General features: G+C 37.1%; 1 protein-coding gene across 1 annotated transcript; it reads left to right on the forward strand.

Moving 5' to 3' along the window:
- Window positions 1–2681: 2681 nt before the first annotated feature.
- Window positions 2682–26295, forward strand: LOC145999063 (cold shock domain-containing protein CG9705). The gene is made up of 4 exons (XM_083136014.1): window positions 2682–3024; window positions 6806–6928; window positions 9896–10018; window positions 14787–26295. The coding sequence occupies exons 2-4, from the start codon at window positions 6825–6827 to the stop codon at window positions 14971–14973; spliced, it is 414 nt and encodes a 137-aa protein (XP_082992140.1). The 5' UTR covers window positions 2682–3024; window positions 6806–6824; the 3' UTR covers window positions 14974–26295.
- The last annotated feature ends 1132 nt before the right edge of the window (window positions 26296–27427 follow it).

A 27427-nucleotide genomic window follows, 5' to 3' on the forward strand; every position in this document is an offset into this window, starting at 1 on the left:
GGATTAATTTTCTTGCGTCTTCATGTTCAAATACTATTAGAAAAATATGTACTGGGAACTGCCCAATGGGTAACATAGTTTCCCTGGTGACAATAACATTTCAGTAGCCAACATGCTAGAGTGCTCACCACATAAATGAGAGTACACTTTGCAAAAATAAAGTCGACCGAAGCTGTGGCAAACAAAAATAATGTACTTAATGTACTCACTTTAAGAAATGCATGACTTCATTATCAACTCTGGCTGCTTTATCCTAGGGACATACGAGCACCATTACAAAATGAAAAAATCATATTGGACCTTGCTACTCCATACCTCCTTTCTGTAGTTATTACGTATAGTTTTATAACATGAGCAACTAGTATTTAATGAAGTACAACATAAACAGTGTGCAGCCGAGACTAATTACTTTCATACATCTCACTGGACTTGATTAATCTGTTATATCAGTAACTACTGTACTGTTTGTATCATGATACATGCATGTTACTGAACACAAAAATGTTCATCTTAAAATAGATAAATTGTGGAAATGATCACACTCTGAAGTGTTGTTTTTTTTCCAGAGAAAGGTTTCTCCGAACTGAAAAGTTGTTTGCAGTACTGAAAGCACCTTTTCATTCTCTTGTATAGCTTCTAAAAAAAAACTTGACACAATGGGAACCATGATTTTCAGTAATTATTCTCAAAATAAAAATAAAAATGTGCAACTACATTCATGAGGTGTTGGGACTAGGAGAACAAGTTATTTTCACCAGTTTTTTATTATTATTATTATGGTAACAGTTTCATACATCGGAGACACATCGGAAATGAGTTTCTCTAAGGTTTCTAACGTTAGTCAAGGTATTTTATTTCATCGTGGTACCTATTTGACCGGGAAATCATGTCAGTGTTTCCAACCCCCCCTTTTTTTCACTATGCTTGCCTAACCTAACCAAACCTAACCTTAACGGAATGGTTCGTGGGGCTATCCGTCAGCAATGTACAATTTGCACACGTGACGAACACGATAGTAGGCATTTTTCGGTGAAGAAGGTTGGAAAACACTGATATTGGAAAACAAAAGAAGCGATATCATTCACAAAGTAAGTGATATCGCACCGTTACGTGCATTCGATAGCACTTAGATAAATGCATTTTATTTTTAGTAGAAAAAGTGTTTGTTCTTGTGTAAAAAGCATAATAGCACCTTGAACTATGTTCCGCAATACACAATTGGTAGGTACGAACCATGCAAAACACAAAATATCTGATTTTAATGTGTCTCCGATCTATGAAACTGGTACCTTTATTATTAAGTACAGATGCTATTATATTTCACACATTGTCAATTTTTGCAAGTTAAATCACTCAACTAACCATAGAGCTTAACACAAATTAAAAATGCTGATTATTGATTATTATTATTACCAGTTTTTAGAGAGAGCAGTGATATCACATGGTATAGATGATTATTTTTTGAGACATAGAACCTAACAAGCAATGCAAAACAAAATCTTACAGGAGAAAAAAAGTAAAAAAAGTGTTCCCCTGTGCATAGCACCACGCCATGAAGGCGTATAGGGGGTGTGAGGGTAACGCCCCACACTTACAGGAGAACGTGAATGTTTTATAAAATAATTACCACATTGTGAAGAATCAAGAATTTAGGTGAAAATAGCACAAAAACTTGGTGAAAATAGTAACTGAAAATATGCTGCTTTCAATACAAAGTTGCATTTACCTCAAATGATCCTTAAGGATAAGCTACATACAAATAAAAAAGGCTAAGACTATTTTCACCAGGTGGTGAGAATAGCATGTAGGGTTATTTTCACTAGCAAAATAATTACCGGAATCATAACATAAGTAGGTTAGGATCATTAGGTGTAATTATCTGATTATTTCCGCGCGTGTGTATAATTATTATATAAAAGTAAGAGAACCAAACCTGGTCCACCTAAACCACTCAAGCAAGCAAATATGAGAGAAACTTAAAAAATAAGTTATTGCAGAAGCATAACATCACAGATTAAGTTATACACATGGAACTTGGCCCTTACAGAACAGTATATAATATTATTACCATTTCATTAAAATTCCTGAGTTTTTATTTTACACAACAAACGATACACACAATTGCAATCAGAAAGTTCGATTTCGATACTGAATGCAAGCCTGTACTGATGTATGAAATGAACGGAATTTGGTTCGCGTTTGGCGATACTTTTTTATCACTTTTGAAAAAAAGCTTTGATACGTATTACGCAGTGATTTCATACAATGTTAAATTACGATTTCATTAACTACATTAGGCAACACTTACCGCATCCCCAAAATAATATTCTAATGACAAGAATGAGACGACACAATTTCAAAATTTAAACAGACTGGTCGGCCGGATAAAGCTACTTATCCAAATTAAAAACTAAATATTGTGTAAATGAAAGAGTTGTAGAATACGTACATTGCTGGTACTATTTGTAAATATTACACGTATTATACTCACATTCTCGCAATAAAATTTAGTAGAAGAAAAGGTTCGTGAATATGGACACGAATTTGACTTCAGCCGGTTCGCGAGGAACAGTAGAAACACAGAATACTAACTACGGTCAACCAATCTCCCATAAAACTGAAACAGCCCTTGGACGCTTGGCAAGTGGCAAGTGGCAACACTGATCCTGTTGTGACGTGCACAGGCTAAAGAGAAAATACTTTTATATTTGTTTCTGTTGTTGCTTGAAGTTGAAATATGATATTAAAGTGGAATACATTAATAAAAGGAAATTGGATTTCATTGTAGCAGTAGCACTAACATTTCGGGTCAGCCGGTACTTGCGAAAGAAAATAAAGTGTAAAACATCTCTGCCACGTTACAGTTAGAAATGAATTAAATTAATCACTTCAGCTGTTTCACTTTCAATTATTATGCAATCAGCTGCATCAACGAGGGAAAAAGAAGTTGTTATATAAGTGTTGAAATCTTGATGCAACTTGACAAAGTACGTTGTTGTTTTCAATGTGTGAATTCTTTTGAAGGTAAATGTCAACTTTCAAGAAAAAGTATTCTCTTTTATTACATGAGAGACCAAAATTGAATGTGCCCAGTTTTAATAAATATGATCAAGGTTTTTGTACTTGATATCGTTCTCGTAGTTCTTTTAGTGGGGTTTACTCCACTGTATATATATATATATATTTGTATATAATGTGTTGGTGACATCCACCAGTATTATAATTGCAATTCCGGGTAAGGAAACGGGAGATATGCAAGGTCGCACGTATTGAAAACTAGTTCAACGTATTGTGATCGTATTTAGCTGACGCAGGATGAAAAATAATTAAAAAAAATAATTGGAAATTGAAGGAACCCACATTTCAGTCTATTTCAGTGGATAATTCCAGGGTAAGACTGCAGAATATGGGCTGCTTAGGAGGAACTCGGTTCATAATTTTTTGGTAACGTTTTGTAGTTAGTAATCGGGAAAAAGTAAGTTGTAAGGTGCGAAAATTCTTTTTTCTTTTAAAAAAAAAACAACAGAAATACGTGTCCAGGTTGGGCGCTATTGAAATCATAGCAACGAAGGAAAAAGCACATTCCTGCACAAATCTAGTGAAAGCAAAAAATGTTTGTTGTTAGGTAGCTAGGTTTAGTTCTCTTAGCCTAAATAATAATTTGTCATTGTATTTATGTTAATGAAACCTAACCTAACCTTGTAAATAAATATATTTTGATGATTTATTTTATTCAAGGGGCCAAAGTTCTGAATGTGTAATGCTTGTGTATGCTTGTAAGAGTAGGTTAAGGGGATCAGGTTTACTGCTGTTAGCATTATATTTATGTACGTAATGCTATGTTATTTTAAGTAGTAATGCGTTGTTAGACTTGTCTTATTAACTCCACATTTTTTGTCCTCTCTCACATGTGTACATGTTCATACATTGGCAACTTGGACATCTGGTTACTTGCTCAACACAATTTTTCGCAAAATAAGCTGTATTGCACATACTTCTTTAATTTTTCCAATTTTTGTTTACAAGAAATTAAATTAAGCCCTTTCCTCCTGCCACATAACAGAGGTGGTAAAGTATCTTAATGTTTTATATTCATCCATATGTAAGTAGGCTTGCCAAGCCTACAGGAATGGCCGAGATCCTCCCGGAATCCCAGATTTACTATTATTTTATTTTTATTATCTTTTTTAATTTCATTTGGTATACTACATTTGTCAATCGAAGAAATTGTTACTGCAAATCAAACAATTAAACTTCATATTTTTGGACATGTAAGGGGTGACCCAGTAAGGCACTGAGAAGTCAACCTTGCTTCCATGTACAACAAATAATCTGGCAGGACCTGCCTACCGGGACACTGGGCACAATCCCGGTGCCCTTTTGAAAATATGCATTCAGAACTTTTTTTCCCCCTCCCAACTGCTCACATCACTGCTCAGAGACAGATGTTGATTTAACAATAAATGGCTGGAACCTGGATAATGTGAAGGGTGCAAAATAAGGTAAAGTGCCGATGCATGCAATGTTCTCAATTCAAACAATCAACTTCATATTTTTTTTTTTTTTAAATTCTTATTATTTTCCATCACTTTTCTGCCACTGCATTTCATAACTGGTCGTTATGTTTCATTATTTATAAGAAACTTAATAACATCAAAAGCTTTAAACATTTCCTTTGACAAGTGTATTTTATGTCAAACACATGCTCATGGGCAGATAAATAGAGGGGACCTTGGACAATATTTTGCAGAGGAGCCCAAAGTTTGTAGATCTGGCACTGCTTGGTTCCATCGACAAAAGTAACATATGGAAGTGTGCTGATACAAGACATAAAACTCTTTGAGTTTATCTGTATATCATTACCACCAGTTTATTTGCATCTCCATTAGTTTCTGATTTATTAATAATTAAAATGTGTACCACTATTAATTTTCTAAGATGAGCCATTATCCAATGCTTGCCTCAGTATTAGTACCATCATCTCCACTATCAAGTCCAGCTATAGAATTAGCCACAAAACCAACTGTTGTTGATTCATCCATATTTTATGCAATTTTCACTTTGGGGTAATAATTGTTGATGACAAATTATTCAATGCAAACAATTGTATTGTAGATCTCAAATGGCCTACATTTTCTGACCACTTTTTGCAGATCAGATTTCCACAAATCTCCTTTCTCAAATGTGCTTCCATCTGAAAATGAATGTACAACCTCCAATTGCATCTTTGCATGTTCTATGAATCACATTCCAGTTGTGTGCCAAAGATTCTTTATAAGGGGAGGTTTAATCGCTAAAGAAAAGTTATGTGTCCTTTCCTTCTTTTCTGATCACACCGTTAAGGAGCGATTTTACAATACCGGACCCTTCTCCAATTTCGGACCCTACTCACTAATTTATGGCTCCTAATCACAAATCTGAAGTTAAAATTTCGTGCTCATGTGTTGAATTTGAAAAAAAAAGGGGATCCGTGATCGCAATCGACAATGCACGATTGCTCATTATGTACATGTTTCAAATACTGAAAGAACAAAATTATGACCCCAAATTGTAACTATGTTTGCCTAACCGAACCTAACCCTACAGTGAATGGTTTGGGGGGCTATGTGTGAATGGTGTGTGCGGCACCGTAAACAAATGTTCCAATACTTAAAGAACGAAATTACGACCCCAAATTGTAACTACGTTTACCTAACCTTACCGTGAATGGTTTGTGGGGCTATGTGTGAATGGTGTGTGGGGCACCCTAAAAAAATCTCAGTTTCGTAGCACTTGAGCAACAAATTATAACTACAAAATCGTGATCAAAGTGTCCTAAAATATTGAATATGCGAAATATGAACGAATGGCCTGTATTATTAATATGTACCCAACTAAAATTTACTAAGAAAAACTTACGAAAGAAAGAACTTTATTTCCTACCTTCAAAGTCGCCATCTTCCTCGCACCACACAGATTACTAACTTCCGCCATTCTTGCGTGAAGTGATTCACAACAAACATGGTTTCCATGATTGTATATGGAGAACGATCGCGGTAATGAAAAGCTCAATATGCTGACCAAGACAGAATTTATTTTATTTTAAAACATAAACTAAACATTACGTTTCAACCTTCTAGCAAGGTCTTCTTCAGACTCTGTACCAAATACAAAATTTTGTCAAAGTACAGAGTCTGAAGAAGACCTTGCTAGAAGGTTGAAACGTAATGTTTAGTTTATGTTTTAAAATAAAATAAATTCTGCCTTGGTCAGCATATTGAGTCCTTGTTTTCTCTACCAAATTGTGTCATGTTTTAGCATATCCATTGTTCTTTATAGGAAGGCCATAATATGTATTAAACTTCCCCCACTCGGTGCATCATTGTCTGATCTGGTTTCAGATCTAATTCAATTTGTTGATTTCAGTATCTCCTTACCTAAAGATGTTTAATTACTAGCATTCACTGAGGACACATGAATCTACATTTCTGATCTTCTTTTCGTGAGAATCACAATTTCCACCATAAAAATGAGATTTTATCCCTCTTCACACTTTTTTCATACATTATTCTGTAGAATAAACATAAAAATATCAAATAAAACAATTTTCATTATGATTGACAGAAGAGGAGAAAATGAAGATACCAACCAGTCTTCTTTAAATTCTGATGGTCAATGTGGCATTATTGCAATTTTTTTATCCCTATATGTTTTTGAAATTTGAAAAATAATTCTACAATACAATCTAGTGTGCACTCAGGATATATTTTGAATTGGAAGCATTTTTTCATGTTGAAATTACTCTAATAATACTTTCTCTCCATAGGGAAGCAGAATTGAAAACCATGGCAGATGCTAACAGCAGTGAAGATCTCCTGTCCCCAGATACAACAAATACTTTGCAACTTCCAAGTCCAATCATAACTCGACGTACTCGTTCACAGTCAACGTAAGTTTTTTGTGTGTAATAATTAACATATATATGAGGAGGAATATCAAAATAAGTTCTGCTGCATGCATATTGTTTGAGGCAACATACAGATGTTTTGCCTGCAAGGTGTGCATTGTACATGCATAGGAACAAGTGGATGCAAGGTACTACCAACTACGGATTCCTTGATTGAATTGTTATTTTAAGTCCACTTTATGGCCAGATAAAGGCTAATCAGGACTGGACCTACAGTTTATAAAGTGGGATCCAAACTACTGTGCAATGTGTGTCCACTGGATAAGAAACCAAGGTGACGGCAGTGGTGGCAATTAGGGGGCAGTTGCCCCCCACTTTTCACCTTTACACTATTCTAAATCTTATATACAAGGGGAAATATACTGTCTTTGCCCCCCCCCCCCCCCCCGGCCCTGGGTTTTGGAACCCAAGTGCCGCCACTGGGTGACGGCATTATTTTTGTGCCATCGGGGAGGTTGTGGATTCCTTAAATTCTGAGATTTATGAGTAATACCTATGTGGAGTTTCGTGTTTCCTTGTTGCACAATTGGATAGTTTTTTTCCGATTAATTTCGAAGTTCATTGTCTTCATTCACTAAGGGTACGACATGTTGAGCCCTTAGTAAATGAGGGCAGTGAGCCTTCAAAATTAATCTGAAAAATTATCCAATTGTGCAAAGTGGAAACAACAAAACTCCACGAAGGTAATACTACGAGGGTGGTTCAGCATGCTCCGCCCCTGACCCATTTCCAGTGATAGTAGAGACCTGTAATTTTATATGTAACATTGTTCATTCTTTAGAATAATATCGACAAAGTTTCAAGAATTTACAACAATTTCTCTATTTGTTACACGTTGATGATCAGTAAGAAGTGTAGCCACATGTAAAAGAATGGAAAAATCTGAGGTCCGAGCAGTGATAAAATATTTACTCAAGAAAAATCTAACACGGGAAGACATCCATGCAGATATGGTGGGAACTCTTGGTGACTTTAGCCTTTCATATGATCTAGTGAAGAGATGTTGCCGTGAATTTAAATGTGGTCGGCAGACCTGTGAAGATGAGCATGGTGGTGACCCATCTGCAACAGTGACCACACCAGAAATGATTACAAAAGTGCATGACTTGATTTTGGCAGACCGGCGAGTGACTGTCCGCCATATAGCAGACACATGTGGCATCTCAACTGGCAGTGTGCATTCAATTATTCATAATAATTTGTTAATGAAAAAAATCTCTGCACGTTGGGTCCCGAGAATGCTGACGGTCAACCAAAAGAGGACACGTTGTGTGAGAAGTCAGAACCTGTTGCGGACAATATAGGCTGACAAGCCAAAGTTTCTGAAGAGATTTGTTACAATGGATGAAACGTGGGTTCACTACTTCGATCCCGAAAGTAAACGCCAAAGCATGCAATGGAAACACCCCCATTCTCCACCCCCAAAGAAATTCAAGGTTCAACCATCAAAGGGCAAAGTGATGGCATCTGTGTTCTGGGATGCAGAAGGAATTATTTTGATAGATTATCTCCAACAGGGAAAGACAATCACAGGTGTTTATTTTGCAACCCTAATTGAAGAATTACGTAGTGCCATCAAGGAGAAACGCCGCGGAATGTTGGCCCGTGGTGTGTTGTTCCATTGTGACAATGCTCCCGCCCGCACCTCCCAAGTTGCGGTGGCTGCAATTCATGCAGCAGGGTTCGAAATTGTCCCTCATACCCCTTATTCTCTATATCTGGCCCCTAGTGACTTCCACCTGTTGCCGAACATGAAGAAACACCTTCGTGGAAAACATTTTGCCAGTGATTCCGAGGTTATGGATGTTGTGAATGCTTGGTTGCAGGACCAACCAAAAGATTATTTTTCTGCTGGGATTGAAGCACTGGAAGGCCGATTGGAAAATTGTGTTAATGTTGCAGGGGACTATGTTGAAAAGTGACAGTGATTTGGTTTTCCTACGAAGGTTCCTTCTATGTCAGGGGCGGAGCATGCTGAACCACCCTCGTAAATCACATTTACTGCATCCATCATGGATTTTTTTCACAGAGAAGAAAAATGACCATAGTTAATTCAAAATTAACTTTTTTTTTTAGCTAATGCTCACTAGATTAATTGATGGCTTATGTTATTAATTTTGCACATAGTTAAGGGTGGTAGTCATGTTAATTTAGGCAAGGAAAGCATGAAAGGGGAGTGTTGATCATTGTACACTATTCCTTTTATGAGCAATTTACTTGAATATGTCAGGGTAATCAGTTAATTCTAGATGTCCAGGGAAAGGGTGATCATCTTTTTAAACTTTTAAAGTCACTATCAATCTTACCACTTAATTAATTCACTATTTTTTATTGGTTTTTCTTGACCAACATGGCAAAGGGAAAAGAGTTGTTGATTGTCATTTAATTGTTATGACTTATTGTAAGTTTTTGATGTGCCATCAACAAATTTTTGACATACAGGGATGGGCATTTGAGAGATGTCCTCAAATACCAAAGAAAGTGGTAGGATTAGCCACAGGTGCCTCATTGGCTTTCAGGACCTCATTGTTATTGTTACACGAGACCGCATCTGTACGAACAAAGCCTGGTAGACTTCGAAGAGAACTAGACAGAAGCACCAAACTCCTATGGGGATAATTTCACGTTACGCTCGAATTGCAGGAACTTAACTGTGAGTTTGATCTGCATATGGATCTTTGTGTCACATACTTGCTGTTCACGGAAACTTGAGTACAGGTTCATTTAACAAATGCACAAATATTTTTTAATTTTTTTTTTCAAAACCAGAGGTAATTTACAAAAAGGAGAATGAATATTTATAAAGGAACAAATGTTGGTTTTGGCCGTGCTTCTAGCAACTCAAAAACAATGGTATTTGTGCAAAAATTTCAACCGATACATAGATATCGGCTCAGCCCTAGTAAATAGTTTTTTCAGTCCGTGTAAATGTCTACATTTCTCTTGCAGTTCTGAAAGAGCATTGGAGAATCCAATAGAATATGGAACAGTTAAACACTTCAGTAGGGCAAAGGGACATGGATTTGTCTCCCCTGACAAAGGAGGGGACGACATCTTCGTACATATCTCAGAGTAAGTATTTGTATTTTTTTTACTATTTGATTTATGTTGCAATGTTATGCCAGTGGGGATTAAACTGCGAACACTTGAGTATGAGTTTTGTTTTAAGTCCACTTTATGCACAGAGGCTAATTGGAACTTTACCTACAGTTTTAAGTGGGATCTCTGAACCACTATGTGCCTTCACAAGGCATCAAACCTGGGATTGCTTAATAACAAAGTGGTGACATTGAACATTGAAACTATGTCATCAGGGAGGCCTAGGAACACTTGAAGGGTAGCAACATGTTACAACAGCAAATATTCTATTGAAATGTTCAAGTTAACATTTTTGGACAATGTAGAAACTTTATAATAATAATAAATGTAAAGTGGTCAATATTTCAACCAAGAATACCCCTGGTCTACATCAGGCTGTACAGATTAAGAAACTGGGTTCAACCCATTCTAACGTAACCTCTACAACACTCCTATTTTAATCATATTTTTTAACCACACTATGTCTTTTTAATTTTATATGAAAGAGGTGTTAGCATGTAAAAGTACCATATTTCGCATTCATGGGCCACACATTTTTTTTAATCAAAATTGTCTGAAAATATGGAGAGTAGCTTATATTGAAGATAAATTAATCATACTTAATTTTAAAACAAGTTATTCTTAATTAAACACCATGTATGTTGTAGTAGCTATTGGTATAACGAATACTCATTAATCTGCCCTATGCCTTCAATTATGTTTAGTTTTCTTCTTGCTGTTTGTAATGATTGATTGTTTCAGTTTTTAGTCCACTTTATGCACATATATGCTAATCAGGACTGATCCTAGAGTTTAAAGTGGGATCCGAACCACTATGTGCCTCCACCGGGTATCAAACCTGGGACCTTTTGATTACAATCTCTGTGACTACTCACCGGGAATTATGCATGAATTATTGGCTCCTGCAATTGTGCCTGAATTTTTCTCCGTAGTCCTGATAAATTTCAAATGATATTAATCCAAATCCCATTGAATTTATATTAGTGTCCTGAAGCAAGTTTTTCACAGTTTAGTTTTTATTTTTATCAAAAAAGGAAAAGAAAGTAGCGTGGAAAATGAAACAGAATTCTCTCAATCTGTCAGCTTTGTTGCAGAACAGTCTATCTGGCAGATGGAAGATTGTTGCCAGATATCTAGAATTGATTACACAATTAACACTTTTTCGTAGATTAGTATATCCCGATACATTTGTGACTTATGTTTGTAGATGTATTTTTAGTCTGAGTATGTGAAGTGGCAAATGCATACTCCACACCCTAAATTAAATATTATATATATATATATATATATATATAAATCAAAGAAGGTAAAAGGAAAGACTCACCAGACAGTAGAAAAATTCAAAATTTTCGCTAATTTCATAGCATCATCGGTGTGAGGCGAAAATTTTGAATGTTTCTACTGTCTGGTGCGGTGAGTGTTTCCTTTTACCTTCTTTGATTTTTACTTAGCCCTTTTGGCCCTCCTTGCTTTTATCCTTATATATATATATATATATAATGAAGGAGACAGTAAACACTTACCACACAAATAGAAATAATTCAATATTTCGCGATCTGAGTCGCATTTTCAGGAAGGTAGATAAAAGATCGACGACACTTTGAGTAGAGGCACAGAATACTGACCGCAGCGTCTCTACGGTCAGTGTTGCCAGAAACAGTTGAAAGGAAACACGAAATACATTAGCCAGTGTTTACTGTAAGGTGTGTGGGTAGTTTCGGGGAGGAGAGGAAAGAGTTACTGGTTGGCTAGGTTGAGTCCGGGGGTTATAGTGGCGTGCATGCCTGCTATATAGGCCCTTTCCCATCGCCTGCGGAAAGATCTGTCAGAGCGGGGGGGGGGGGGGGTAAAAGGTGGATGATGGCAACACGGAAGCAGTTATTGAAGGTGGTGTTATGGCTGTTGGTGTGGATGGCAACTGTGAAATCGGAGTTTTGGGTGGAGGAACGGTGATTATTTATCCTTAGATTCAAGGGGGTGGAGGTTTCGCCTAGGTAGAAGTTGCCGCAGATTTGACAGATGAGGGTGTAAATTAGGTTGGATGAGTGGCAGGTGCCCTTAGGGTGAAGGGTGAACTCACCTGCCGCTGTAGGGATCAGGAGGGTGGGGGAGGTGATGAGTATGGGGCAGGTCTTACATCTGGGTTTGTTGCACCTGTGGGCTGGGGGAAGGGGTGCGGAAGGGTTGGGGGTGTTTCGGACTAAGATGTTTTGGAGGTTGGGGGGGGCGACGGAAGACGACCCTAGGTTTATCCCGAAAGATGTCTCTGGTCTCCGGATCACTGTGCAGGATGGGGAGGAGGGAGTGGAGGGTATGTCTGATTTTCATAATGTGAGGGTGGTATTGGGTGATCAGAGTGGGAGGGTTGGTTTTGGGTTGTTTGGTGCGGTTGTGGGAGTTGGCTCTAGTGATTTGTTTGTTGATGAGGGTGGAGGGGTAGCCACGGTTGGTTAGGGCTTGGTGCAGGCGTAGGTTGTAGTTTTGGCGGGATGAGGGGGATGAGTTGAGGCGCTGACCTCTGAGGGCAAGGGAAAATGGGATGGCTTTTTTGGTGTGGTAGGGGTGTGAGCTGGAGTAGTGGAGATACTGGAGGTGGTTTGTTGGTTTGATATGTATGGATGTTTCCAAGTGGTCTCCCGCAATGTGGATGTCCACATCGAGGAAGGTCACTTGGTCTTTGGAATGGAACCAGGTGAATTTGAGGGTGGTGAACTCATTTAGTCGGTTTAGGAATGTTGTGAGGGAGGGTTCGCCATGTGTCCAGAGGAGAAAAATGTCATCAATGAATCTTAGCCAGAGGAGTGGTTTCAGTTGCTGGGAGTCAAGGAATTCCTGTTCCAGCCTGCCCATGAACAGGTTGGCATAAGAGGGGGCCATGCGGGTACCCATAGCTGTGCCACGTATCTGCAGGTAATGTTGGTCACCGAAGCAGAAGTTGTTGCAGGTAAGTACAAGGTTGGCTAGTTGTATCAGGAAGTGAGTGCTGGGGTTGTGGGGTTTGGGTCGGCTGTTAAGGAATGATTCCGTGGCACGGAGGCCATGGGCATGGGGAATATTTGTGTAAAGGGATGTGACATCAACTGTTGTGAGGATGGTGTTGGGTGGTAGGGATGGTAAGTTTTGGATGATGTTGAGGAAGTGGTTGGTGTCACGGAGGTAGGAGGGCAGGGCTTGGACGAGGGGTTGGAGGTGAGAGTCTAGAAAGGCTGAAATGCGTTCAGTGGGTGAATTGTAGCTGGACACAATGGGTCTCCCGGGGTTGTTAGGTTTGTGAATTTTCGGGAGGAGGTAGAAAGTGGGGGTGCGGGGGTTGTCAGGTATGAGTGAGGAGATGGTGGAATTGGATAGGCCTTCAGGTGGTCCTCGGGAGAGGACAAAATCCCGAATTTTGTCTAGGTGTGTGGTAGATGAATCAACCGTGGTGGGCTTGTAGGTCGATGAATCAGAGAGTTGACGGGAGGCTTTCGCCACGTAGTCAGAGGAGTTCATGACTACTGTGGTGGACCCTTTATCTGCGGGGAGGATTTTGATGTCTGGGTTGTTGCGGAGGGACCGGAGGGCTTGGTGCTGGGCTGGGGTTAGATTGTGGTGGGAAGAGGGGTTTTGGAGGTATGTACTGTCGGAAACATTGTTGACAACAGAGGTGATGTATCTTTCGAGAGGGTGGTTGTTGGGAAGGGAGGGGGGATCATGGGGGGAAGGGGGCCAGAATTGGAGGAGACTGGGATGTATGTCTGAAGGATTAGCTAGACCTGCCCCATACTCATCACCTCCCCCACCCTCCTGATCCCTACAGCGGCAGGTGAGTTCACCCTTCACCCTAAGGGCACCTGCCACTCATCCAACCTAATTTACACCCTCATCTGTCAAATCTGCGGCAACTTCTACCTAGGCGAAACCTCCACCCCCTTGAATCTAAGGATAAATAATCACCGTTCCTCCACCCAAAACTCCGATTTCACAGTTGCCATCCACACCAACAGCCATAACACCACCTTCAATAACTGCTTCCGTGTTGCCATCATCCACCTTTTACCCCCCCCCCCCCCGCTCTGACAGATCTTTCCGCAGGCGATGGGAAAGGGCCTATATAGCAGGCATGCACGCCACTATAACCCCCGGACTCAACCTAGCCAACCAGTAACTCTTTCCTCTCCTCCCCGAAACTACCCACACACCTTACAGTAAACACTGGCTAATGTATTTCGTGTTTCCTTTCAACTGTTTCTGGCAACACTGACCGTAGAGACGCTGTGGTCAGTATTCTGTGCCTCTACTCAAAGTGTCGTCGATCTTTTATCTACCTTCCTGAAAATGCGACTCAGATCGCGAAATATTGAATTATTTCTATTCGTGTGGTAAGTGTTTACTGTCTCCTTCATTATTTGTATTTATCCGCCCTTCTGGCACCATTTCTGACCCTATTCCTGTGTGTGTGTGTGTGTGTGTGTGTGTATATATATATATATATTTAATTCAATTGAATTATAATTTTTGGATAAATTGGAATCACACAAACCTTTATACTGTTAATATATTTGTATGTGTGTGTTTGTGTGTGTTGGGGGGTGGGGGGTATGAGAGATGGTAATACATAAGGCTGAAATCGAGAAAACATCTGCTTCTACCCTTGAATTTTTGGAAAGTTCATCTTGAAAATTGGGAATTATATTTGAATTTTATCAAGGTCCTACAGTGGCCACCCTGAATCTGTTTCTAATCTGTGCGCTCTCTTTTCCAGCATAGAAGGTGAGTACGTGCCACGTCCTGGAGACCAAGTGACATACAGGCTTTGTTCAATTCCACCGAAAAATGAAAAGTTCCAGGCAGTGCACGTACAAATTGTCAACTTCACTCCCGAAGTTCACGTTAAATGGGACTGTCCTGTGTTGCAGGAAGAGGAGGAGCCTAACAGTACGGTACACTGAGAGCTGGAAACACTGTACCAAGTTGGTCATAGACTAGTACTGTTTAGGTGGTCATTTTATATCCAGATATTGCAGTTCCAAGATGGATACATTTATCCATGTAGCAGGTTGTATTGGCTATACAAGTTTTTTTCTAAGCTTTATTTTAGATCATCCCAGTATCTTGTTTGTATGTGTAACGGGCATTGTTTATATTAGTTTGTAAACTTCTTTGCCATGGGTTTGTAAATTACTGCACCATATTTTGTATTGTAAAGATCAGATGAGTAAAAATTCCTTCCATAATTTATAAATGGAATGGCATTTCAGCTAGAAACACTTTGTGTGCTGTTCTCTTCTGCTTGAACATCATCCATCAACCCAGATTATGTGGTTAATCTGCATTATATGTAATATTGTGAATACTTTGTTTCAAGATAGATACAGGATGATTCGAAATCCACATGTCCATTATCCAGATTTCTTAGCAGTTCTACTTCCTATTTATGTTTAAAAATTTCTTCCATACCTAGAAATGCAACAGAGACTTTTTTCAAGTGACTCTTGATTGTAATCCTGTAGCCTTGTAATTGAGGTGTTTCAGGTTTGATCCACGGCGCAAGTGGACTGATGGAAGAGGGAAAGAGGACATTGCACTAAGAATGTTTTCATTTTTTAGGTGAAATAGAAGACCATGATGTTGTTGATAGTGGAAAATCAATGTATCATTAGATGTACAATTAACTTTAAAGATACTAATATTATAGAATAACACAAGAAGCTAGTAATTTACTGAAGTTATACAGTTATGACATTACATGTCTTTTCTTATGTCATTTGAATTCAAAATTGCACGTAAAGTGCAAGAAATTTCTCATTAATATAAGTTCTTGCTTTTATTTTTAAGACTGATTGTTGCTAGTACATTTTTTTCAGATACTTGTTAAACTACTTATTATTTAAGGTTACTTTTATGAGCTGTAGCCCAAGATATAAACAGAAATTAATTATGTTTAAAAAATGATTAATCAATATTGAACTTCATGGATTATATTTTTCACAATATTAGTGTCTGAATACTGAGAGAATAATAGGTATATTATTTTTTTAATGAATAACTTTCGATTACATTCTCCTCTTTTGTGTGTGTGTGTGTGTGTGTGTGTGAATTAAGGAGGCGAATATATCATTCATATTTTTCACAAAATTGTTGATATTTTATATTAGGTTGGTACACCTATTTGTTTTCGGTAATGGCGTATACCTATATCAATTTATCTGTAACATTTTCTCTATTGTCATGATTAAAGATTGCTAAATATTCCAGGAAGCAAGGCCAGAGTGGAACTGAGAGGTTTATATTCTGTGACTTTGTTAATATGAATTTCAAGGCATACTCCTGCTTTGTTGATGTTTCGATACTTTGTCTCACTACAGCAACATTCCCATCACTAATTATTTTACCAATTTCAAACTTCTGAGTAACTTTTGAAGGAAAATTAGACATGCCTTGTTCAGTGGTTCTAGAATGGTCTTCCTGGGTGATTTCCTCCATTTTCACTTTCTCCATTAGCCTGTTCTCCGGAAAGCACTAATCTACCCCTTGATGCCTTTATATTTATTTGACAATTAAATAAATTAATATATAAAATTACAGTTTCTTACAACTGTACATGTACACCATTACTTCACAATTTAAATCAACAAAGTCACACAATATGAACCTCTCAGTTTGAATCTGCCCTTGCATCCTTGAACAATGAGCCATCTGTAATCTTGATATCTATTTATTAAAATTCTGTTTTCAAATAATGAATTTTGTAGTTTATGATATTTTTATGGCACTTAAAGAGCAAGTAATAATATTAATTTGTTCCACCCCAGTGAAATGTTATCTCTGTTTTATATTGTTGTATTGTGCAGATTTCTTCCATATTTGAAGGGCATTGTGGACTGGATATTATAGTGGTTTTAATATAAAAGTTGGATGCATGTTATCTATTATTGGGTGATAGTTTCTATGTTTAATGTTTTTTATTACTTACCCTGAGGAGCTTGAAAATTTGTTTTATGTATATTTGTAAGACTGCTGTCTCTTTGGATCATAAGGGAAGCTGTTTGAAATCATGAATTTTGGTACGAAATACGTAGTTTGTACAGATGTACACTCCAGATCGAAAGAACATACTCGCAGCTCTATAGAAGAAAATGATATTGAGTTGGAAACATTTCAACTTCAGTGTTACAATAGTTTGAGGGGACGGGTCTCCACTACCACCACCATGCCGGCCCCCATGGTGGAGTGGTTAGCATGTTGCAGAACGACGCCAAGGGTCCCGGGTTCAAATCCAAGCCTGGGCATGGTTGTTTGTGAATGTCCATTCATCAATTTCATCATATCATCACTCATCACCATCTTTGCAAATTAGGCAAAAGTGGCACAAAAGGCGAAGTAAAATCAATCAATCCACTATCACCATCAAGGTTGTGGCTCTTAATGTAAACAGCTGTTGTCTTTTTCCCGCCAATGAAATGTAACTCTTGTTTTATCTGTGTTCATTTGCCAGGAGAGAAAAAAATCCCGGCTCATGTAGTTCTAACAAAAATTAACTTCCGTGCTGGAAATATGTCCTCCATGAATGTTCCTTTTTTTTTCGTTTTTTATTGTTTTTTGCAAAATGCAAAAAAATGATTCTGAAAATTCACATTTTAATGTACAAGTATCAATATTCGCGAAATATATCAATAGTCTCTTCATAGTGGCCCTACGGGAAGGGATCTTAATAAATCTATTGCAACTGAACTTTGGGAAATGTACCTTGTGAGGTTGGTGAACAGAAGACATTGGATCGAAATATTACCCCATGAACTAGGCTCTAACTTGAATATTTCGTATGTAATGCACAAAGCGTTGGACAATACTTTTGAAAATAAAATATGCATTCCTTGGCGTAACTCATCCTCTATGGTCCAGCAGCTAGCCAACTTCTCTGATGTATCAAACAGAAGTATTTGTGAGGGGCCTCCCCGATGGCGTGGTGGTAACGTCATTGTTTTGTAATAAAGGGGCCTCAGGTTTGATACCTGGTTCAGGCACATAGTGTTTCGGATTCTACTTTAAACTGTAGGTCCAGTCCCGGTTAGCCTTCCTGTGCATAAAGTGGGCTTAAAACACTGTCCTCAAAAGTGAGAAAGGGGCAAGGTCATATGACCTTTCCCGGAATAAGGGAAAATTGCCTCTTTGTTTTTGTAATACTTGTTCTTCGTATGTCTTCTTTCTTGTTTTTGACAAGTTGAAATTAAAACCGAAAACACCTCAGAGTATTGATAATAGTCCTGCCTGCCATGCTATACTTGTATTGCAAATATCAAGAAATGGTTGTGTATGTTCTTTGGATTGCCAATGTATGTAAATTAAGTATATTAAGTTAATGTTGGTTAATCACCGGTTTATCATTTCAATGTACCTACTATGCCTATTCTACATTTCATTTTGAAATTGTGTTCGCATGTCCAAGGGTATCCAAGACCAATGAGAAGTTGCAGCGCATGCCTAGAATGGACATTATAAACTTATACAGAGATCTAACTTATGAGGAGACCAGAGGGTTGGCTTGCAAACTTATTGACAAACTCATGGATTACCGGCCTCCCTGATGGCGCAGTGGTAACGTTGTTGCCTTGTAATCAAGGGGTCCTGGGTTCGATATCTGGTGGAGGTACATAGTGGTTCGGATCCAACTTTAAACTGTAGGTCCAGTCCCAATTAGCCTTACTGTGCATTAAGTGGACTTAAAACAACAAATCAATGAATCAATCATGGAATGCGAAACCTGAAGTTGAGTCACATAACTTTTCAGTAAGTTATGATATGAAGGGTTCAGAACACAAGTGGCATAACTTCGTTCAGGAGGGAGTTTTTTTTTAAAAAAATGTCTTATTTAAGTAACTTAGAACAGTGTTTAGCTGTTGGAGCACAAACATTGTGCTCTGTGAGCAAGAATTTGAAACTCAGGAGATACTTACTTCTAGCACTGAAGTGTTGATACTTTGCAGTTGTAAGTTATACATGTAAGTCCATTTCCACAAAAAGTGGAGTAACACCATTTGTGCTGAACCCCTCATATACCCTGTATGTGCCATAACCTATTTTATATAGCTAGTTCAGTTGAACAAATTATAGATTTTGATTTTCTGGTCCTCAAATGCAATTCATTACTTGTAACTTACACCTCCTTTCCCAAGTAACTATAAACAGTGTTATTTACACCAACACGTAAATATCAGGTCTGCATTTAGAGGATGGACTTAATTTTCCTTCCCTAGATGCAGGAGCAATGGAATTTTGATGATAGTTCGTCCAGGTACCATGGCATGTGATTGAAGAATGTCTTTGGATGCTAAATGCAGACTATTCATGATATTGTTTTTCCTGATTGTATTCACTGACCCGTTTTCATGCTAACTATATTTTGCAAGGACAATCTGGTGAGTTCCAGGCCTTGAAAATTACACTGAAAGATTTTGTACTTGCATTGACTCAGTCTTAGTGCATGTAAAACTGTTGCTTTTGTATCTTTCCGAGAGACTGCTATTTGTTTAGACTGAACTAAATAGTTTTAATTTATTTAATAAGTTGTTATTAGATTGCTTCATAATGTAACAGATGTGTAATTTAAGTTGTTGGTAAGAAATGTGGGCTATACAGTTGCTTTAGAATCCATATTATCTTTTTTGATGTGATATCTCATGCAAGGTATGTAATTTATTTGAGTTTACCACAACTCATAAAATAAAACTGCCAAAATGGAAGGCAACCATCTTGTTTCATGTTATGGTACCCAGGATAAATTATTTTGTGCATTTTTAGTATGAAAAGTGTTGTATTATACATAACCCAGTGAAGTTGTGAAAAGTCAATATAAATTATTGATGCGTAAACTCTTACCTGTTAGTATTGCATCCACATATTTAAAAAAAAATTGGAGAAATATTGATGCAGAAGAATGCAACAGAAATCAATCTGATTATGATATGTGTGCCGAAGTATTTAATGAAAGCCCTATTATGGTGGTTGCCTGCATTAAAATGGTTTTCAGTCCTTGTGCTTTAGTATCCATTTTAGTGTAAACATTATGCATATTTCAGAAATGTTCTGAGCCTCTCGTGCATTTTACCAGTTTACAATAACTTTCAAAATGACTCTTGTGAATTTCATTAGGTGGTGATTGAAGTTATTCTTTCAGAAAATAGTCAATTTACCTATGTGGGCATGTTGTGTTCGACTCAAGTTTGATATTTATCTAAAGCAAGGACATTTTGCTGTGTTTGTTGTTTCATTTATTTCGACTAATATCATTGTTATGATTTATGGTAACTTAAAGGAGTACGTTAAATAACCAAATACGAAAGAACACACAAATAATAATAATAAAAAAGAAATACCGCATAATTGTTAGACTGAGGATTTATATGCATACACATGTTTTTATTGAAAAGGCTTATTTCAAAATTTTTATTTTTTATTATTGTTTTGACAAAAATGTAAGTAAATGAATGGTACATATTTTGGCAATTCTTGACATAAATGCACATGTTATTTTGCATATAAAGAGCATGGTTTTGAGAATATTTCAGGATTCTTCGTTCTTTTAGCTAAACATAAGTTTTAAGGCATCACCGATTGCATAGTGGTATCATTGTCACCTTGTAATCTAAGTGTGCTGGGTTCAATACCCAGTAGAGGCACACTGCACAATGTTTTGGATCTCACTTTAAGCTAAGTCCAGTCCCAATGAGCCTATCTGTGCATAACATGGACTTAACAATACAACCAACCAATCAAAGATAAAAATCGGAAGCTAGTTCATACAACTGTTCAGAACCATGTCTCCTCAATTAACTCCTAGCAACCAACCACCAACAGGATGAAATAAAAGTCTCGTGAGCCACCCTCATTCTACAGGTGGAGAGGAGTGCATCTTTCTGGATGACACAACATGGCTGGAACCTTGCCATTTTAAGATAATGCTTTCGTTGAATGTTTCTGTTCTTTAGTCATGTGATTTATCTTGAGCTCTAAGACAGCTAATGAGAGATGTTCTTTGAATTGAAACCTCCAAAAAAAAAAAAAAATGTGCTGGCAGAGAAAAGGGAAGTTGAAAATATTTTGTGACTAACAATCCTATATACACTTACATATGTAGTAGTTTACATGTAATCTTTGAGATGACAGTTCACTAAAAAAAAAAGTCATGTCTGTTGAGGGGGAAAGGAAGGTGAATGGACCACACTGGACTGGGCATCTTTTGCTATGAATGGATACTGTGAGAAGTGCTATGTTATCATTGGCACATGCATATTTTGTAATGCTTCCAACTTGAAATTCGATCATGTTTCTTCATGAAGTACTGACAGATAAACTTGGGGACCCTTGGTGTCGTAGAACGGTGTGTTAACTAGTCTGCTACGGAGGTCGGCTACACAATTTATTGTAAGCAGTTTTGATATATTTTTAAGTAAAAATAGATAATTTTACGTAGTGTGTCTTGTTTGTGTAGATGTTTGCTTTTCCGTCATACTCATTTTTATTTTTCATATTTACAAGGTTTCTTTGGCATATTTACATGCATTTTTTGCATATAATTTCTCAGTCTAACAATTTCTAATTGATTGCAACAGCTGTACATATAAAAATATACTTCTTTCTGTAATGGTTTTTGTTATGTCATTGGGAAGAAAAAAACATTTGGAATGCATTTTATTTCTACTGAAAAATAGCTCTTCCACAAAACTGCATGTGCAACTTTCTAAAAACATAACACTGTGATCAATTCTTTCATGCAGAACATCCCAAGTGCAATGAGACAATGCATACTGGGCCAAGTTTATTTAATTAGAATTGTGCATTTTGTTTAGCATTGTGAAACACCTCTACTATCAGCCAGCGATTGCTTGAGGCACGTATCAAAGTTACATGTAATTTCTGGCTAATAAAATGATTGATGTTTGCTCCATCTTCTAGTGTGTAATTCTCTATGACAATAACATTTGTTGAGCTTTCTATGCCCCCATTCTGCATTTCATTACTGTCTTGAGGGGTAACTTAAAGTACAAAAGTATTGAATATGAATCGAGTAGGAAATTGAGAGTTAATATAGATTTCTGTATTGCAAAAGAAATGAAATATTGACAGCTTCAAGTGGAAAAGGTTCAAAACTAGTGTATTGTAGGTTATTTTTTTGCTTAGGCATTATACTCTCCTTTTTCACTATTTTTTTTTAAAAAAATGCTACCAATTGTAAATCTTTAAAGTTAGTACCTGAGTAAATATTAATAAAATTTATCAAAGTATTCATGCTGTTAGGACAGGTTCTGCATATATAATAGAATAATGTTTAAAAGCATTATTGTAGAAAACTTAAATAAGTGAAGTGCAAGTACTTAATAATACTGTTTTGCCAATTGACTTAAAAATATGTGTAACCAGTACTCAATGTGTCGATTCCTAGGTGGGGAAAAGCTTGTAAGGTTCAAAACATGGAGCCTCGCACAAATTTTCAGAGTGTGGGGAGATGGTATCCTCCCCTCCCCCGTCAGGCACTTTTGTATAACTTATTTCAACTCCAATTTATCATTAATTGCAATTTTTTCACAGTTTTGTATATAATTATGCAATAGACAGTGTGTGACCATCCACACTATTGTGAGCCAATCAGCTGCAGTATCACAAGCCTTCCATTCATCCTTGTCTGCTTGTTATACCAGGAGGCCAAGTAGTGTCTCAGTTCTGCTAAGCCACTATCCCACTTTCTAATTGGTAGCTAAAGAGACTATTGGAAACAAATTCATTTGTATCCAGATAAATTCTGATATTCACTACCTCTCATCGAGGCATTAGATATTTAATGATCATAATATTTTAAAAACTAGGATAACAGTGATGGTGTTCCCTTTCAGTGTAGAAAGTTTACTCTGTATTGAATTATATCCTTCAATAAATTGCAGAATGGACCAGAACATGATTACTCTGTTACAAATACCCACCGATTTGCAAAATGACCAATATTTAATGATGAATACATCTAGTCCCAAGTTAATAACTTCCAAGAAAATTGTGTGAAACCTTGTGTATATACTTTTCAGGGAACTGTAACTAAAATTATTTATCTTCTGGGAACATATTTTACCGGAAATGGCATGGTTAAGTGTATAATGTAATGAAATATAAAGCCTCCTGCGAGGTCATCATGTATACAGAGTCCCAGGTAACGTTCATAACTAGCAATAATCAATGCCCATGCATTTCTGAAATTGTAGATTGCAAAAATATTTTTAATTGTAAATTATTTTATACAGACAGCTCAAGTTACTGCCATTTCGCAACTAAAGTGCACAGTTCACCAAGAGAAACATACTTTCATTTCTAGAAATTTCTACAAGTACCATCATGTTCAAATATACCACTGTCTTGCAAATCGTAGGGAATATTTGAATATTACAATGGTACCCAAATATATGAGTAATCAGGTGATATATTAATAAATGTCCATTATCTGAATTTCTGAAATATAGATAAAAATTATCTGATTTTTGGGCTTCCCTATCAAATTGTGCTGGTCTGGTGGACCCTTTTTCTTTATTATTTATGTGAACTTTTAGACATTCTAAAGTCATGTTGAACTTTAATCCTAGTGTTCATTGCAGGTGGCAAGCTGGAAAGGGAGCAGCTGCCTTTTTAGGAGAGTATAGTAAATAATGAAAAAAATATGCCACTTATTATGAATTATATCTAGGTGGGTGTAATATTTGCTGTTATATATGTAAATTATGTTGCAGGTATAAAATTGAAGAAATTGGTACATTAACTGTACATGTATACAATACTGACATCATGATGAGAAAATACACTACAAAAAAGGGTCTCTAAATGAAAGATAGTGATGTTATTTCATTATTACTCTTCGTAAATTTTACAATAGCACAAGTACTAAAATAAACATTTCAACTTTTATATTGTAACAACTGCAAAACATTCAATTCCACAATTCATATTAATTTTAAATTCCATCAACTCCCCTATTTATTTATAAACAAGGATCTGAATGACTCATACATATAAATATAAATTAGAACAGTACTATTATGTGTAACATACTAATTCTATGTCTTTTGTTACGTGTAAATATTAAAGTTGTAAATAATATAATATGCATAATGTTCTCAAATTTGTTCACAACTAACCATGTAGATTTTATAGGGTGAGACATATCAGTTGTAATGTTCCTTAGATAATAAGTAACATGTTAAATGGTATGGAGAGCTTTGTGTTTGTGTAAGCTGCAATGGCAGGTTTTATTGTATACAATACTCGTTGTTCTGTATTAGACTGAAAATCAGAATGTAAAAATTCAGTGCCTTGCATGATGAGCATGCATGTAGCAAAATATACCTTTGGAAATCGTAGTAAGCAGTGTAGGGAAATGTAATTTAGAACTGTAGCAAGTATAGCTATGCTGAGAAGTAATAGTCAAAATGTAATTGCTGTATCTGCTTATTGTTTTAGGAACTTTTGCATTTGACTAAGGGATATTTGTAATTAGGTTTGTGGTTTTGTCTACTGCGGGAAAGGTACTTATGTAAGTGCAAATTTAGAAGGATCTCTGTCTGGATTTTGTACATTCTTGGTGACACCGGTTCTTCCCTCGGCTTATATTCGGCTATCATCGTTTTTTTTCTTTTCGCTCCTTCAAATTTTGGGGTGCAGCCGCAGTTTATATTCGGGCCAATACAGTATATGTATCTTCTATTTTTGTGTGTGTTTGTTTCTGAGAATACATTCCTATAAATGTAGCATTTAAGGCAGCAAATGTCTACCAACATTATTGACTTCTTCATGACCTTTCTTTCTTTTTTCTTAACATTTATTTAATCGTCACCTACTTAGTTACAGTTGTAAATTAAGAAAATAGATATTTTTGTTCAATGAAAAACCCCTACCACAAGGCCAGTTAAGGTGAAAACTGAAGCTGTACTTTTAAGAAGAAATTTAGATTTGCTATAATTAGTAATGCATGTAAAAATTAATGCTTGAGACTTCATCCTGGATGGGGAATAGCCACATTATTTTATTTAATATTATTACAAAACTTCACGAATACAAGAATGTAATTCTTAAGTTCTACTCAGATTCTCTTGCATATATGCAACAACAAACATGAGGACGGTGACACGCAGCTTAAAACAACAGTGGAGACACTGACAAAACCTTCTTCAAAGGTCTATAGTCGTCATGTGGATGAAAACTTGCCCCTTGCAACACCCCAAGGTCATATTTTCAAAGCGTGCTTTGACAGGGAAACTATGAACATGTGCATTTTATGACCTTGTTTTCCTCTAAGAGCGACCCTAGCTTTTGTCTGAAGCTTCCAAGAAACTGTGTGGGATAGACTGGAAGGCGTCTTTTGGCCCGAAGAGACCAAACTAAAATGCAAGTGGTCGGTCACATGTGATGCCACAAAGCAGGAAAAGGGAAGTTGAAGCCCACACCCCGTCTTTCTCACTTGGGCATTCTGAATTGTACGTGGGTTGCATGCCCTGTTGTTTTAGCTTCCAAACAAAAGTTGCCCGAAGTAGATAGATTGAATAGTCTAGGAGTTGTGAGAAGAAAAAAAGTCACTGGGAAATGCCTCGGCCAAACAGGGGTTACTTTCTGAAAACCTGCCCAGCAGTTTAAAGGTTAAGGAACAAAGTGAACAAATCTTAACCACAACTCAATACAATTTTAGATTTCCAAATATTCAACTCTATCAAATCCCTGTTCAGGTATATAACAATGTAATTTCATTATACTGCAAAAAAATAGCAAAAAATCTTGACCACAAACATAACTTCTTGACTTTATTTTCTTAACCTACCTGTCGATTTCTTGACGTCCTTGACTGGTAGATGCCCTGTCATATGTTGCCAGTTTTATATATTTCAGGAAATGAAAATGCAGAAAAGTGTGTACTTTCCAGCGGATTCCAACATCATAGCATGTAGTTTCATCCAAGAATAAAATATTTGCAAAACATGTGTGAATTAAACAAAGTTGATGGGTTTGTCATGGGGTTGTACAAGAACCAGAGATTGCTTCCAAACGAAATGAGTGGAGTGCTTAATAACAGTAGTACACATTATATTAATTATAGCCATTAATAGATGTTAACTCATTGTTGTATGTTTTCTAATTTTGTATGTTCCCTAGGCAAATTGTTGTGGGCTGTTTCACAAATGATTTCTAGTGGCAGCGTTAAGTGGTAGTGTACAAAGTAAAATAAAACAGTTATGTTCAAAATGTGCCATGAAATGAGTTTGTTTTTCATTATATTATGTGCATGCAAGATTCTTGACAACTATACAGGGTGTATCGAAATTTCTATGACAAAAGTTTGTTTTATATTATGTAATTATGTTATGTGCATGCAAGATCCTTGATAATCATTCAGGGTGTATCGAAATTTCTATTACAAACTCCTGAAGCTTGTAGACGGGATTGAGTAGATGAGGTTTTGAATAGGAACCCATGTCCAAAATTGTGCTGTGTAGGAAAAAGAGCAATTTCTACATATGCTGGGTGAAAGTGTGATGTCATCTCTGTACAAACAGATGTTTCAAGGCTGCCTGCATGTAGACAACCCATTTTGATGAGGAGCAGGGTCCTTACATCGTTACACCTGGTGTCACTATCTTCTTCCTTGCCTACCAACGACATGCCAAGTTGAACTTTAATTCACTTGCCATTGAATCTCTGATGGGCATGGTTGAATATGCATTTTCTGAATATGTCTATGTTAATTTATAGCAAAGTGCAATGTCTGTTGATATCACATACCATATTTGCCACAGTTGTTCTACAGCTGTGGGTAACAGGTACCAAGACAGTCAGCAAGGCCTTGCTGACTGTGGTGCTCCCAAGAGACACTACACTCCCAGCTTTGAAAAAGCTCTACTTGAGCAGGTTGAAGAGATCCCACCAATAAGTACCTGAACCATAGCACGTGCCATGGGTGTAGGTAACAGCATCAACTGGCATGTTCTGCATGAGCAGCAACTACAGCCATACCACCTTCAAAAGGTACATGCAACGGATCCAGCTAAGTTTACATCACGTGTCTACTTTTGTATATGAAGGGCCAGGGGGAAAAACGATGAATGTTCATTCGAGAAAATTTGCCAGGAAATGAAAAACAAAGTATTTCTTTCCATAAGAACGTTAATATATGCCAAAATAATAATGCGTTTTTCAGGCACTTCTCATCGTTTCCCAACCAAGGCCGTTCTCATTCTTATAGTACAGCTTCTGAACTATCAGATGGCGTTGCGATCTCAAAATGGGCGAAAAATCGACATTCATCGTTTTTCCCCCTGGCCCTTCATATGGTTCCTACACCATTGTGGATGAGTGGGAGTTTTCACAGCAAATGCTCTTCAC

This window comes from Lepisma saccharinum, chromosome 14 (genome assembly GCF_977018435.1).
Source record: "Lepisma saccharinum chromosome 14, izLepSacc3.1, whole genome shotgun sequence".
Classification (NCBI taxonomy): domain Eukaryota; kingdom Metazoa; phylum Arthropoda; class Insecta; order Zygentoma; family Lepismatidae; genus Lepisma; species Lepisma saccharinum.